Source organism: Sphaeramia orbicularis, chromosome 12 (assembly GCF_902148855.1).
Source record: "Sphaeramia orbicularis chromosome 12, fSphaOr1.1, whole genome shotgun sequence".
NCBI classification, from domain to species: Eukaryota; Metazoa; Chordata; class Actinopteri; order Kurtiformes; family Apogonidae; genus Sphaeramia; species Sphaeramia orbicularis.
In genome coordinates this window covers 44,525,635-44,542,809 of record NC_043968.1, presented here as the reverse complement: position 1 = coordinate 44,542,809, position 17,175 = coordinate 44,525,635, and the positions used below count along the sequence as shown (strand labels likewise).

The window sequence follows — 17,175 nt, the reverse complement described above, 5'->3', positions numbered from 1 at the left end:
GAATTTACTCTATACCTTGTGTCTCAGGTATAAGCAGTGAGCCAGGTCTTCAGCGACGGAAGAAGTTTTTGCCTGTCGGTCCTGCTCAGTCCTGTAGCTCTCTGCTCTGTCCGTCAGATCAACATCACACCCCTCACTGAGGCGATCAGCCAAGCTCACAGGACCCCACCTCCTGATGGTATTCAGTCTATGTTGAAATACAAATTATAGCTGTACAAATGTTGATCAGTCCATTATTTCACTTGCCTTTACTCTTTTGAACTGTGGAATAAAGGAACCTCCAGTAAGGTTCTGTCAAGGCATTAACACTGTAATAATCATCCTACTAATAAACAGGTGTCTGTCTTTCTAACCAGCCCCTAGGAGCTCCTCAGCTCAAAGAAAGGGGTCACCTCTGGTCACAAAATCACCAGCACCTCCTGTATGTCAAGCAGATACTGAGCCTCCGCCTGGACCACGACCTGCTGCAGACCCTGAACCCCCAGCTGAACCAAGAGCTGCAGAGAAAAAATTAGGTGAAACTACATTACATAATTTAGTCTATCTTTTGTGGTGAGCAGATGCAGCCTCATGAAGCATTTGGGTTTTCCTTTCTGTTGAAGTGTTTGTCCTTTAAGATGTGGCTTCTGGTTGTCTGCTGCTGCCTACTACTACAAACCTGGACTCTGCTCCAGTTCGGAGGAACATACAAGTGCATCTCAATATTTAGAATAATGGGAAAAAAATGCTTAAACTAGTCTTGTCTTTAGCTTGAATCTGCTGCTTGTGACACTGCCCTGGAGTTGAAATGTTGCTCAATTCTCAGGATTCTGGGAGATTTCATCTTTCTTTTGTAATGGTTGTAACTAAAAAATACAGGTAACAGCTAACTTATGGCCTTAGATGTCACCCACATTGTCAAACTGACACTTTTTCATTTTGAGGATTCCTCAGAAGAGGCCTTGATTTATTGTAATGTGTATCAATTATATAATATTAATAATGTTTACAGCAGTATTTTTCAACCTTGGGGTCAGGACCTCACATGGGGTTGCCTGAAATTTCTAGTAACTGATTTAAAAAAAATCCTAATAAAAAACATATGGTGAGTTGAGAGAGGCAATCACAACACATAAAGACATGACAAACTCTGAAGCTGAAACTGGAGCACTGTGGTACTGTTATCTTTCAAATGTTCATTGTGGTCAATTTAAGATGCTGCAGCTCTTTCATAATTCATAGTTTGATTTCTTGTTTGTTCAGTATTAATTGTCAGCCTTGTAAATACAAGCTGGACTGACTGTACATATCCTGACCAAGGAAAATCAAATTCTCACTCTGTGCAGTAATCTCCACCTGACTTTCTGCCTCGTCCATAATAATATACATTATATACAGACTAAATGTCATCTAAAATTAATGCTTATTTGCAACATAGTATAGCAAACTGTTACATGGTCAAAAACAAATTAATTTTAGCAAAAAAAAAGTCTGTTTTGAATGTCTGGGGTTGCCAGAAATTTGTGATGTTAAAATGGGGTCATTAGCCAAAAATGGTTGGGAACCAAAGGTTTACAGAGTTAAAACATGTGTACTGCACTAACTTTGTATATGACAGCAATTTGCTTAAAATTGTATTTTTTACACATTGTTTGGAAACCCACCTATACTGTTTTTAACTCCACTCTATTTGCAATTCATGATTTGCAATTTGTCATATTTGTCAGTGTTCTTTAATTTCTCATTCAACAGGTGGATGGCAAGTAGTTCAGCTTTAAAAGGTTGAAGACAAGCAGCAAGTCATGAAACAACAGCCACATAGTTTTATTCTTTTCACAAAATATAAGCTTTAGTGTCTCCAGTATTTTATATAGACATGTTCACCTGTCAGATTCATACGCACACAGAATATGTGGAATGGCTTAACAAAATTTTGGATGATTTTGTTTTGATCTTCCCACTGACTTCTGCCACCTTTACTTCCTCAAAGTCATGTTATGTGGTTCAGCCTCCAGTAACTCCTTGTCTCCTCTTAGTGAAGCCCCAGCCCTGCAGGTCTGACAGCCAACCACATAGCACCAGCCCTTTGACAGCCCCCGATCAGCAGCGTCCATCAGCCAGTGAGGAGGTGAGCCCCTTAAGACTTGTGCTGAAGTTTGTTTTTCAAATATCACTCTGAAAATATCAATTAACGCTCCACCGTGTTGTTTCAGCATGCGCTGAGGTGGAGGGCAGGGATGAGGTCAGGAGGTCAAAGGTCAAGAAGTCAGAGAACAGAATACCATAGACAGTTCAGCTGGAAGAAACCTACAACTGCTACTTCACCTGTGCTGACTGCAGAACAGGCAAGAATAAATATAACTTAATATTTTTAAATACCATAAGATACTTAGTCATGCATTCCTTACTATTACTAATTCAGCCATTATTACAAAAAAGTCATTATTATTAAAATGTATATAACTAGTGGCTTGCCAGTAACATGTATGCATTTAACTTTACTCCTGTTGACTGTAACAAGATAGTACTTTACTACTATACAGAGTACGTGACTGATGTAGGACTGCTACATCATTACTCTGACAATATTTTAGAAAAAAAAAAGTGTCATTCTCTTCAGTACAAATCTGTGCAACCATTCTGAAATTTTCAAAATGAATAAATATAAGTTATGTCTATAACTATAATTGTTATTAATAACCTGTCGCCCTTCATGTGATTAAGAAATGACCAGAGTGCAGTTCAAATATGCAGCCACAAGGTGGAGACAGTTTTCCCTCCTGATATTCTTTAATGCAAGTGCACTGATTAGAACAGAGAGGTACCAATTGAATGAAATGCGGTTTGTACTTTTTGATGTAAATGACCACAGAACTGGTCATTCTTGTTGACTGTTTGCCCCCATCTCCTCCAGCAGCTGCTCTACTCAAGCAGCAGAGCTGTCCCTCCCTTTAAGAAGAATCCTGTATCCATGGAAACAGAGTATCAGCGGAGTTTCCAGGGTCAGGTCCCTCCCACTGGACCCCGCCTTCGTAAACACTTGGAACATGAGAGAATACCACTGTTCCACATGAACATGGTACATGCATGTTTGCAGCAAATACAGAGGACACTTAATGACATAATGCATACATCAGTTTGTACCCTAATCTTAACATCACACTTAAATGTCTTAAACCTCTAAAGATCCATCTGTTCAGTGTGAGGACATATTGGCTGATCGTCACATTGTCGATCAGGTGATTGTCTTGTACTTGTACTAATACTGACTATTTACTTCCCTGTGAACTCCAGAGCAACAGGAAGAAGAGGGAGTCATTAGAGAACAAGACCCACCCCAAACATGAAATCCCTGACTTGCAAAAAGAGGACATCAGGTCACACTCACCACTAAAGGCGTCACCCCCTATCCCTGCTTCTCCTCCTCAGGTTCAGAGGAGACACAGGTCTGTTTTATGTGTGATCGTCTGTGATCATGCACATTATCATTTTATCATATTTATGAAACCATGTGTCTGTCTGACAGGATGTTGACAGAATATGAGTCCAGCTTTCGTTCTCCTCTCTACAGGATTCCAGAGGAAGGTGGAGCCATGGATGGAGGAACACCTCAGGTCAGGTTTTAGTACTGCCTAGCATGGGTTCCAGTTATAAGGAGTAGGGTCTGTTACTTAAATGGAGTTATGATGGTGCTTGGTAGTTGATGTTTGTCTGATCCATAGTATAACTGCATAATATGGTTACAATAAAGACTCTTTTTTTTTTCTAAACCTGATTAGGATGGAGACAACAGAACACTACAGAAGTTGCAGAAACAGAGAACTGATCTTCTGTTTAGTATCAAAGATTTGATTTTTATATTACAGCATTACCACAGGCATAACTGCATTGGTAGAGTAGTACTTAGTAATAGTAATGGCTGAGATTAAAGGACTTCTCAGCCATGCTATCTCAGCCATGATTCAATAGTTTTTCAGCAGGTCCTCAAAAAGACTAAAAATCCACTAATTGGAATTTAGATCTTAAACAAGTATTAATGTTAAGTATATTTGGTATTACTTTGTGTTTGGGTCCTACATTATACTGTCATGGTTTATTTCACAATACGGACTAGTTCACTGTTCATTATCCCCATAATAACACAGATTCTTTCTGAAGTTATCAATAATTTGACAAATAATGTTGCTTTAATAATGGTTTTATTGATTGAAAAATGATTCCACTTAAGAAATTCTGTTAGATTCTATGGGTAGACCTACATGTAAAATATAGACTTTTAAAGAAGGGGATGTCGCCATTGTAATGCCACCCATTGTGGTTTGGGTTACTATTCTGAAACTGTTTTGAAGAGCGTGGCTTTTTGTAGCCAGAAATAATCACATTTGGATCAGAGTGTGGAACTGAGGTGTGTGGGAGTGGTGATGGTTACATTTATGCTAACTCTTGCTTAACAATGCAGTACAATGGTAAACTTATACAATAGTTCCTAAATACATTCATATTGTAAGTCGCTGCGCTGTAGATGTACCTGAATCAGGAGGACACTGTATGACGCAGTCACGCCAACTTGATTCCTGACGTGAGTTGTGAGCAGGTGATTGTGCTAGCTCAACTTTAGTGGTTGTTCATTGGAAACAGGTGGCACCATGGGTGTCATGATAATCAAGTTTTCATTGATGATTAATCCTTTCTATCAATAACCAATTTGGCTACATGTAAAGCATCACAGATTTTTTATTTATCATATTTATCAACATTGTTTTGCAACCTTTCTGCACATTTAATCCAGAAATCTTCAATTACCAGACTGAGGGTTTTTGTCTCATAAAATGCATTACTATACTCTATGACTTATTAAAACAAGATAATAAATACAAGAACACTTCGTAGATACATTTGAAGTTTCAGTTTGGTTTTGGCAGCAGTGGATAAACACTACATCCCAGCTCAGTGGTGACCTGTCAAACTCTTTGGCTCCTTTATGTTTTTATTATGGATCCAAATTTTAGTGCTTTTCCATCCTTTAGTAAGAATCAACAAATCATCTTCAATTCGATTGCGTCAAACTTGATTCCACAGGAAGGTGCATCTGCAGCATAAATTGAACGTGTCATGAAGACAGATGAGCTCATTAGAGACATTTCTCAAGTGTAGTAGTAGCTGGATTTGGTCAAACTGGAGAGTGAATAAGGTCAAATTGGTTATTCTAAGGCCAGAATCACCACATCATTGATGTATTTACCTCCAATGAGTTATAACATTAAAAATCTTAAATTAAGTCTTTATCACACTTTCTGAACAAACTCGATATATATTTAATAATAGGCATTGTAGCTGCTTAAAAAAAGCTCATACATCTCTTGATCTATATTTCAAAAAGGTTTAGTAATTTCTCAACTGGTGCATTTCACAGAGGAACTTATGTGCATTTAAATACTTAATAAAACCTTATTCAGTATGAGACACTGATATCAAGAGGTGTAGCTTTTGTCCGATTGAAGACCATCTGTAATTTCCCAGTTTGGGATAAATAAAGTACATCTATCTGTCTGTCTGTCTGTCTAAACACATGACAAGCAGCAGGCATTAGATCTAACTGATAGTCAGGGGTTTTGTGTCATTTTTGCCTGCCTGCTCACTAAACTGTGTGTTTGTTGTGTGTCACTGATGGAAACACAGGGTGCTGAGTGTTCGTAGAGAAACCACAGAGCTTCATTTCAGGGAAACAACCCATTGTTAGTCACACACACACATACACACGCACACCAGTACATTCCCCCACCTTATGGAAAGTGTTGTTGATGAGAGGGGCAATTTGTGCAACATCAAACACTTTCTGCAAAGGAATTTGTAATTAGATGACATCAATTTATTAAAACTCAGTACTCAAATGAAACATTCACTATCGCATTTGTCAGTTTGGCATTATGTTCATGTTTTTTCAATGGGGTTGAATGATGAAAGTGTGAGATAGTACAATTAAAAGAAATAAGCTACAGAATAAAGATATAAATTTTAGAGAATTTAATCTGTGACTGGAGTTTTAATATTATACACTTCTTTTTTACTTTACTTTTTTCTTGTTTTAATATAACACTCCATAAAGACTAGTTTTCTCAGTTTTGCCTGCAGAGCTTTGACCTTCACCCTATCCAACACCCAACTGAACCTGAACCTGCAAGCAATTCGACATTCACTCACACCAAGTGGAGGCTGTTAAGCAGATTAATGCCCATGGTGCTACCCTCATACATTTAGCATCAATTATGTACACACAGTACGTCCAAATATTAATTTCTATCAATAGATACTTTTCTCACAAAACATATGACACAAATTCAAAGTTTTTATCTTGACTGATGTGTTCGCAAGTGCCTTTACATTAGTGCATTACTCATGTGATAAAATGGTCATATTATCAGTTTAATTAGTTATAACTGTAGTCATCTGTAACCTGGTTTCAAATCCACCATCTGTGTTGGAAACACTACACTAAATGAAAGATGAAGGCAGTTGCATTTGATGCATACAGCCCTGTTACAAATTTCTTACTTTTTTATTTTTTATTTATTCATAAAATTAAAAAAAAAAAAAAAAATTCTTACTGACTGTTCCTGACCCATTCACTGCATTTACCTGAAGTAAGGTCGCATCGCTCCATATCGTTAGGTCTATGAGAGATTTGGTTTGTGGGTGAAATTTGTCTAAGGACATGTACACCTTCTGCAGCTCCAGCTGAGCCAGGTGCTGACACCACAAAAGTAAATGAAAAGTAATCCTATGCTTTAGATTTCATCTGGTTTGTCACTAATGACATGGCAACAGTACTTTCTAACCATGCTAGGGGTGGGTAGTGATGGTGCACAGGTGGTAGATACCTCCCATTGACTTCAAACTTGCTGTTGGTGATGTCACACCCTATAGTAACTGTATCATTACTGGAATGGGTTTTACTTAGTGTTATATCAGGATGCAAATTATTGGGATCAGTAGTAATCAGCTATTATACTACAGTCTGAATGTAATATGTAAAGAAATAACAGAACCATGAACTTCTGCAGGATGTGTTTTTGTTAAGGCTTTGAATCACTTAACGCTGGTATTTTCTAGGTGATTTGCAATTACCTAAATGATTTTGAAACCCTGCGTAAAGCTGAAGAAAGGAAACCTGAATGTATTAGTTACCCTTGGTGTAACTGACAGATTTAACAGATGAACTTCATAACCTTAGATACATGTACATGCACTAAGGAAGTTGAAATGAAGTTGTTCTTAGAAAGGTAATTTAAACAAATGAGGAGGCTCTTTATTTGTAACGGCCTCTTAACTTCCATCTCTGTGGTTAGTGTGGCTGTGCAGACTTTCATTATGTGTGGGGAAGTAGTCAGCTGACGCCATGCACCTAGTGTTCTGAGGAAATCAAATAGCTTTCACAGATTGCTGTCATTCATCTTCTGCAGCAGAGAGGCATGTAGTGTCAGGTTTACTGTTCATCTTTGGGTTGAGGTTTAGGTTTAGGTTGACTTTGAAAGTGGGTTGGGTTTGTCCAGAGTCCTGGCTGGGTCAGGTCAGGTTACCGTTAGGTTTACCAGAATCTGTTGTGAAAGCGACAAGTCACATCAAACACTCAATCAAAACAAAGTCAAACTGAGGTGCTTTTTAAACCCTTTGGATTCAGAGACACAAACTGTCACAACCAAGTCCCTTGAAATTTGCCGTTCAGATTTTCTACTCTGATGTTAGTTAAATACATGTGCAGTAACAACACATGCCTTTCCTCCTGCTTCTTGTCTAGTGTTGTTTTTTATATCTAGAGGTTCATTTTCAACTTTCAGAAAAGTTTTAAAGTCATCACATGCCTCTGTTCCGGCTTTCTTGTCTTCATGTGTATATCCTAAAACAGATTAGAAATCCAGTTGTGTACCACGAGAACTGATTATTAGCTGATTATCCAATATCCAGCATTATGTTAGTAATGTATTTATTTAATTTGGGAAACTTTTATTTCTTATCTTGTACAAGTCAAAGCAGTTATGTTTGATGATCATTTTGAAAAGTTCAAAAGAACCAAATGTTCCTAAATATAACCAATTCATCTTGCTCGTAGTGTAGACATATTCAGCTTGGTTAGATTGTTTTGAAAACTAAATTAAACAAGTTTATTCAGATCTTGCCTGTTCCTGGTTAAAATTCTTCATGGGTTCCAAAACACTTCAAAGACTCTGTCTGCCTGTCCAGGTGAAGGAGCTGAGGCAGCAGGCGTTATTGTACCGTCGTAGGGCCTGGGGGACGAACTTCTCCAGAGATCACTTGAGCAGCTGCAGTCTCAACATAACACTCTGTGGGAGCCAACAGACACCACAGACTCTGCCACTGACCCCCCCACCCCTCATCAGTCCTCGGGGCAGGGCAGTGTTGCAGATCCACACAGCTGTAGCCCCCCTGTGTGGAGGCCCTGGACCTGGCCAGGTGAGACATTCACCTTTTTTACAGAGTTAAAGTAAACTAGGACTAAATGGATGTGTTATTTGCAGCCACTCCAGCATCTCCAGTCATCGGACATCTGTGTTGAGATCAGGAGATGGACGACTTCATCAGACAAACAAAAACACACAAACAAATGTACAAAATCTCCAAGTCTCCCTCCTGAAGGTCTTTTGGCAGGAGATGAAGAAGAAGAGACAGATGAGTGAGTTTTTCCTTTTCATGTTCTGATATTTACATCTTCAGTGGATTCACATTCTTCAAACATTTTTTTAATTGTAACCACAGAGGATATAGCCAAACTGAATGAGACACTAGTGATGCCAAATTTTTAAAAAATACAAATTCTGTGATGTGTTTCATCACAATTAAATGTAATTCCATCTACCGCTTAAAAACATGTTTGAGTCTTTGATATCTTTTAAACTGGATATTATTCAAAGTTACTCTCTTCAGTGGAATAATACATGTCAATACAGTGAGAATGTGTATTTGATTAATACCCCATGTAATATTTTTCTTGTTTTAAACAAGTTTATTTTTATCATCTCTGGGTGGTAATTCTTGCCTTTCTAATATGCATGTTTAGAGAGGAGGAAGGACGGTTACCGACGCCAAGGCTGAAGATCCTTCCTGTTCAAAGAACTCACCATGACCTCACCACACCTGCTACTGGTAAATTCGCACACACACACACACACACACACACACACACACACACACACACACACACACACACACACACACACACACACACAGGAACTGTCATAAAGCTTTCTGATGACCCTAACTCTAACATTTAGCATGATAGACAAATTGCTTAGACTGTGTAGATAAAGGGTGACTGTGTGTTTTTTCTGGATATCTGTCTTGCATTGTTCTCCCATTTCAGGCAGTTGCAGTTATAGGTGTGTGTACCTTAGCAGAACACAGATAAATGAACTGGTAGAGTCAGGTAGAGTGTCTTGCTCAAGGACACTGTGCAGTAACTTGGCAGCCTCAAACTCACTTCGTGTTATGATTCATCATAACAAAGCAGGATGTGGTTAATATGAACACATCTGCCCCTGCCATATAAACTGTCACATATCACTCCCCATCTCTTTCAAAGTTCAGTGTGTAATATTTATGACATCTAGTGATTGCAGATTGCAGTCAGCTAGGAGTACCATCCTCACCCTCAGCTTCGGTAGCTGCAAAAAAACGTGCAATTTCCCAGGAGGAGGAAGCCAAAGAAACAAAATGGTTTCCACACAAAAAGTAAAATATAATTATGAATATTATATTCCATAACGCTAATTACATCCTCTTCAGTCTCCCTATGTCTTTTGCACTGAGCCCCCATATGCTATATTTGGGGTTCTGAATCTAAACGCTCCATAACAGCTGACCATAACCCGTTTAAACTGGGATGGATTAAAAGTTACTAACATTATACAGTTACACCTCAAAAAATTTGATATCATGAAAAAGTTTAATATTTTTGTCACTCATTTCAGAAAGTGAAACCAATATGTTATACAGACTAATTAGACATAGAGTAAAATATTTCAAGCCTTTATTTCTTGAAATTTTGATGATTATGGTTTATAGATAATGAAAACCCAAAATTTGGTCTCAGAATAGTTAGAATATTGCATAAAATCAATAAAAAAGCATATTAAACAGAAATGTCAGGCTTCTGAAAAGTATGTTCATTTCTGTGTACTCAAGACTTGGTTGGGCCTCCTTTTACATAAATTACTGCATCAATGTTTCATGTCATGGAGGTGCTCAGCCTGTGGCACTGCTCAGGTGGAATGGAAGCCCAAGTTGATTTGATAGTGTCCTTCAGCTCATCTGCATTGTTGGATCTGGTGTCTCTCGTCTTCCTCTTGACAATACTCCATAGATTCTCTTTGGGGTTCAGGTCAGGTGAGTTTTCTGGCCAATCAAGCACAGTAACACCATGGTCAGGAACCAGCTTTTGGTACCTTTGACAGTGTGGGCAAGTGCCAAGTCCTGCTGGAAGATGAAATCAGCATCTCCATAAGCTTGTCAGCAGAAGGAGGCATGAAGTGCTCTAAAATGTCCTGGTAGATGAGGGGTTGACTGTGGACTTCAGAAAACACAGTGGACCAACACCAGCAGATGCTATGGCAACCTAAATCAACACTGACTGTGGAAACTTCACACTGGACCTCAAGCAGCATGGATCTGTGCCTCTGCGCTCTTCCTCCAGACTCTGGGACCTTGATTTCCAAATGATATACAAAATTTACTTTCATTTCAAAAGAGGACTTTGGACTTTCCACAGTCAGTGCTGATTTGTTCTGCCATGGCATCTGCTGGTGTTGGTCCACTGTGTTTTCTGAAGTCCACAGTCAACACCCCCATCTACCAGGACATTTAGAGCACTTCATGCCTCCTTCTGCTGACAAGCTTTATGGAGATGCTGATTTCCAGCAGGACTTGGCACCTGCCAATCCTGCCAAAGGTACCAAAAGCTGGTTCACTGACCATGGTGTTACTGTGACTGATGGAGCAGAAAACTCACCTGACCTGAACCCCAAAGAGAATCTATGGAGTATTGTCAAGAGGAAGATGAGAGACACCAGATCCAACAATGCAGATGAGCTGAAGGACACTATCAAACCAGCCTGGGCTTCCAATCCACCTGAGCAGTGCCACAGGCTGAGCACCTCCATTCCACGCTGCATTGATGCAGTAATTCATGTAAAGGGAGGTCCAACCAAGTATAGAGTACATAGAAATGAACATACTTTTCAGAAGCCTGACATTTCTGTTTAAAATAAATATTTTCTTATTGATCTTATGTAATATTCTAATTTTCTGACTCACTGAATTTTGGGTTTCCATTATCTATAAGCCATAATCATCAAAATTCAAGAAATAAAGGCTTGAAATATTTCACTCTGTGTCTAATGCAGTGGTTCCCAACCTTTTTTGGCTCATAACCCCATTTTAAACATCACAAATTCTGGTGACCCCAGACATTCAAAACGGAGACCTTTTATTAAATTAAATTAATTTGTTTTGATCATGTAATAGTTTGCTATACTATGCTGCAAATAATGTTATTTTAGATGACATTTAGTCTATATAATGTATATTATTATGGACGGAGGCAGAAAAGCAGGTGGAGATTACTTCACAAAGTGAGAATTTTATTTTCCTTGGTCAGGATATGTACAGTCAGTCAAGCTTTGGATTTATAAGGCTGACAATTAATACTGAACAAACATAACTCAACTATGAATTATGAAAGTGCTGCAGCATCTGAAACCGACCACAATGAACATTTGACAGATAAACAGTACCACAGTGCTTCAGTTTCAGCTTCACAGTTTGTCATGTCTTTTATGGACTGGGATTGTCTCCCTCAACTCACCATACACTTTTTATTAGTACATTTTTTTTTTTCTAATTACTAGAAATTTCAGTTGACCCCATTTGAATTCCAGGCGACCCCATGTGGGTCCCGACCCCAAGGTTGAAAAACACTGGTCTAATGAGACTGTATAATATATGGGTTTCACTTTCTGAAATAACTGACAAAAAATATTGTACTTTTTCATGATATTCTAACATTTTGAGATGTACCTGTAATTTGTCCTACACATGCACAACACCCACGCCACAGAGTGCATGACCTCTGACCTCTGTTTGTCCACTAGGAGGTGCTATATTAGTGGGAAAACTAAAGAGCACTGATGAATCTTCTCCAAACAAGCAACAGGTAACACTTTATAGTCCATCACTATTACTTAGATTGTAATCTAATGTATTATTAAGGTATGGATGTGATTCTTTGTGGCTTCAGAGGTGTGGAACAGCTGTTTCCATCGCAACGGGCGCAGAGATAGCTGGAGACCGACCAGTCACAGTGAAGGAGGCGTGGCCAGAAAATAATATCAGCCACCTCCCCTCCACTGGTCCTGCCCCCAACCACAAACCATCCTCCAGTCCTCCTTGTAAATCAATCAGGATGAAGCAAACACCACTGTCACCTGTAGCTCCGCCCCCAGCAGTTCCCCTACACTGTATCCAAGGAACTCTGAGACACGCCGACTTCCAACACAATGGTGAGACTGGATAACACTGATACCAACACTGCTGTTAATTTTCTGTAAACCAAAAACGCCTGCTGTTTTCTTTACCTTCAAAGCAATTATTATTCTTACATTCTGACCTTTGAACAGTTCTGGTTATTTCTACGCGTGTATGAGGATATTTCAATTATCAAATTCATTTCTCTAATTAACTGACAAACAGAGCTGCCTTTAAAGTCTCAGAAAATATATAAAATCTTGTAGTAATCTTCTACAGCCAGTATACAGTTTACTGACATGCAACAAAGAAATGCAGTATGTTAAATTTAGATAAAATTCTCACTGAGAACAATATAAGAATGGACTGATACTTGCATTATATATGAGAAGCTCTATTTATTGTACATATTTTTAGTTCCCCTACAAAAAAAACCTGTAAGATGAATTTCTTTTAATTAGTTCATTAGTTCATCACAGGCAGACATATACAGTCTATCAACTATTTACTATCACATTCATACCTTTTGATCAAAAATTTCATCAACATTTAACTTATTCCAGTATTTGGTTTAAAACTTCATGGTTTAATATAAAAATGATCTGGATTATTTCCAAATTTTGTTAATGTCAAAGTAAAGCTTTTCATTTCTGTGAAAGTAATTTTGCAGTAAATGTGAAGGATGATCAAAGTTTTTTTTTTCATTTTGTGGTAACAGATTGTGGATTTTTAATGAAGAAGGAAAATAGAATCTAATTTCAAAGCTGTTATGTGGAAAAACAGTAGACGCAGAAGCTGATGATTGTATTTTTTAAACATGTCTTCAGTCTCCAAGCATAAGATATATTACAATTAAATTTGACCGTATTTAACGAGACATGTTTATTTGCGACAAAGTGTGCAGGGAGCGTCTACTTCTCTCATATCTTTCACTAATACCTACACACAGTGGGACTCCCCCTCTCATTTTCACTTCCTTCTCATTTTCTTTTCGTCCATTTTTCTCAACATATCACATTTCACATTTAACCTGGAAGATTTGAATAAATCTGATTAATGTCATCCATTGGGACAAAATATACATGGGAATATTCACAAAACTCAATGGTGCACTCCTTATATCCTCCTGAGAACAGCAATGCATGTGTATCATCTGTAGAGGACAATAATTTCACAGCTTTGTTTATAGAAAAAGGAAGTGCCAAGGGCGTTCCATAAACATAAACAAAAACATGTATTGAAAAAAATACTTGCGTCATGCTGTTTTGTGGGTCGTCTGCCCCTTTTCTGTCCTCAGGTCAGTTGGGTTTGAGGTTCAAGAGTTGCAGAGTTCAAGAGGAGGCTGCGGTTCTGACGAAGGTCAGTATGTTGGTTTTCTGAAACAACTTTATTTATTTATTTATTTTCAATTTAGCAGTGACACAAAACATCTAGAAAACAACTTTTTTGTCTAAGTAATCTTTATTTGTAGCTAATATAAAGGATACAAATGAACACTGGCCAAACACCAAGTGCAGGTAATAAGTTGGGGTCACTGACCACTGGTTAATATTACACATGTTTCTAGAAGCCACAGTTAGAAAGCTTCAGACTCCAGGTCAAATAGCTCAGTTCTTCCCAGGAATACAGAAATAAGGTAATTTTCAGTAGAAGATGCCATTTGTACACACAGTATGTCACTAAAAAATAATCGTTGCGGCCAACATCAATACATCCACTGTAGTGGTCACTGTACAATGTAGAAACCGATGTGGTGCCTAATTCCTCTTTAACCTCAACTGAAACATACTGCAGACTGAGTATTATAGTTTCTGAAGGGAGTTTGCTTATGTAAGTGATATATACTGTACAGAACTGAACATCAGCCATTCTTATTTCCAATAGTATGGACTGTGATAACACGTTTTTTCAGCTGAGTCATTGCTAAACATGGGTTCATCTGCTAACATGAGCGTACATACCAACATATAGCCAAAACTTTAATTTTGGACCAGTTTAAATATCTGTTCATCCACTAAACTCAAGTTTATCAGGGAAGCTGAATTGTAAGCCTTGGATACTTTAAATAATAAATAAAAAGTGCGACTCGATGTGAGTGTTGTGACCATTTGCAGGTCTTTGAATAAAACTCATCCCTGTCGTGATTTCACATCGTCATCATCTGGTTCAGTTCATGCTTTCACTCTCACTCGTTGTTTGTCTCTTCATTTTAAAAAGGTCAAATCTTCTATCTGTCCCCTAATTGTGTAGATGACCGGCTGTCAGTGATGTCCATGGCGCTCAGCAGCTTCATGTTCCATGGCGTCTGCTGTCCTGGAGCGTGCTCAGAAGAGGAGAGAGAATTTTTTGGGGAAAGAGCTGACCTTTGACCTCAGATCCTATGGCTCCTACAGCATCACTGCAGTCACTTTGAAAACCTGCATGTTGTTTTATAGTTTTTAATCACAAATGTACATTAACGACTTAGAATTATGTATTTTTATAGATGTCTGATCACTTTACAGTATTTAAACAGTGAGAGTGTTTTTAGATTACTTTATACTTCAGATTTTCTTGTAGATGTAATAATTGCATGAATGAATAGTTTATTTTTAAAGTTGGGAACTGAATCTAATGTTAAGTACTGGATAAAAAAAACTATGTGCATTTTGGTTTATGTTTTTCAACTCTTAATCACAATATTTATTTATTATACCAAACAAAAGCTGCATATCTGAAAGAACATGTGTATCAGCCAACCAGGATCTGTCCAGGACTGTGGCATGCATCAACACAATGACAGGACCAGTTGTTTACGTATGAGCTTGCATGGAGCTGGATCACGGTTAAAGAAAAGAAAAAGAAAAGTAAACAACAACAAGATAAAGTACAGTGGATGTGGAAAGAAGCTAATGATCTGTAAGTCATTTTTTATTGGTTAAACTTAACTCTTTCTGAGGTATTTGTTGATGTTGCGTGAAGTGGGGGAGGGGGTGGATATCCAATTGGTCGCAGACAACATTGTTCTTTCAGATTGATGAAAAAATTGTTAAAGTATCACACCAAATAGTTAGCTTACCTGCAAATAAAGTATGTGTGCAGAATACTGTTTTACTACTAAAATACAGGACAAATCATGATATGTTGGAAGTTGGAACTACATTCCAACTTCTAGTTAGTTTAATGAATTGCTTTTTATGAATCTTTGTTAATGGTTTTTAATATCAATGGATTGTACTATTTAATTGGATGCATTTAATACATCTTAGAAAAATGGTAAATACGGTTTACTTTGTGAATGTCCAGTTAACGCTGAAGAAAAGATGATTTAAACACCAGGTTTTACTAGTTGGTAGATGAAGAGGTGAATTCATATGAATGATGAGAAGAGTCTGAACTGATAAGTCATCATATTGACTAAAGTTTAAGTGAATCGGTTGTTCTTATGTCATTACAAAACTGACTGAAGCAGTTTCTGAGTCAGCGACACAACAAAACTGTAAACACAACCTCATTAGTTGGGAGTTTTCATGAGTTCCTCCATCATCACGCCTACAAGTTTAACTGAAGCAATAATTCAACCTGATGGAAGTTGCCTATGAGATCAGACAAGTATTTGCTTCCTCTGGAGGGAATGAGGTTCGACAGGTTAGCAGATAATTTCAAAGTGACAGACTTTCTCCTCAGTGTAACTGAGTTCCACCTCTGAGTTCTGCCACTGTCAACAGGCGTGGTTTACTGTTTGAAATTCTGCTCTGGCCACTTGTAGATTCTTTTATGATGTAAGTCACGGGGGACAAAATTCACAGCCCTTGTTCTGCCTATTGTTTCTCGTTGTTTTCTGCTAATACTGTTTATAGAAATGTACAGAAGTAGACTGGGTAAGTATTTTCCAATTTCAGTGTTTCCTTGGAGTCTGTGCTTTTTGAGCAGCAGTAGATGTAATATGGTTAAAGAAGGGGACTTCTGTGCTGAAAAGGCTGATAGTCATACATATATGTAGTCATTTATAGTCATGTTATGTGTCATATTCAAATGAACAAAGTGTAATTATCATCAGATTAACTTCTGAATAGGTTTTGCTGGAGTTCGACCCTAGTGAACATTTAAGGCTGATAACAGTTTGGAGTGTGGAAAAGCAGATCACTGAGTGATTCATATAATTAGCCATTATTGTTCCCTCCTTGAAAAAAAAAAAGATAACTGACACATTTTACATCCTCACATTTTAGAAACTACATAATTGTTGAAATAAACATCAGTGAATGAATTCTATGGATTTATATGTTAGGACACAAAAAATCTGGTCCAGAACAGGTTATTAAAATTATTTAATTCTAATTTCATGTGTAAAACACCACATAATATTTTCCAGTGTTTCATTATTTACTGACAAAAATGAAGCCAAAATAGAGAAGGGATGCATGAAAAACAAAGTATATCCTTAGTGCTTCCATTGGAATGAAGAGTGTACGTCGGAGCCGACTGCAGTTAAACATATGTCTGTGATTTTTTGATCATCAACCAGTGTGACCATCTCTACAAAAAGCAGAATTTTTAGCAGGTGAAGCATTCAGGTGTATGTTAACACAATCCCAAGGAGAAAAGACATCAGCAGTGAGCTTAGAGAAGCCACTGTTACCACCCTTCAGTCTGTGAAAGAGAAACTTGACCAAGTTTGAG

The 17,175-nt window shown here is 37.9% G+C and overlaps 1 protein-coding gene across 1 annotated transcript; it reads left to right on the top strand.

Moving 5' to 3' along the window:
- The first annotated feature begins 33 nt into the window (after nt 1-33).
- mdm1 (Mdm1 nuclear protein) lies at nt 34-16,885 on the top strand. Its single transcript, XM_030149239.1, is given in 16 exon segments — nt 34-178; nt 357-515; nt 2,016-2,107; nt 2,193-2,324; nt 2,894-3,058; nt 3,274-3,425; nt 3,506-3,593; nt 8,218-8,448; nt 8,514-8,668; nt 9,053-9,138; nt 12,141-12,202; nt 12,287-12,548; nt 13,811-13,828; nt 13,831-13,872; nt 14,764-14,786; nt 14,788-16,885. Coding segments are annotated over 13 exon segments (1,560 nt in total). The 5' UTR covers nt 34-178; nt 357-515; nt 2,016-2,107; nt 2,193-2,216; the 3' UTR covers nt 14,956-16,885.
- Nucleotides 16,886-17,175: the final 290 nt, after the last annotated feature.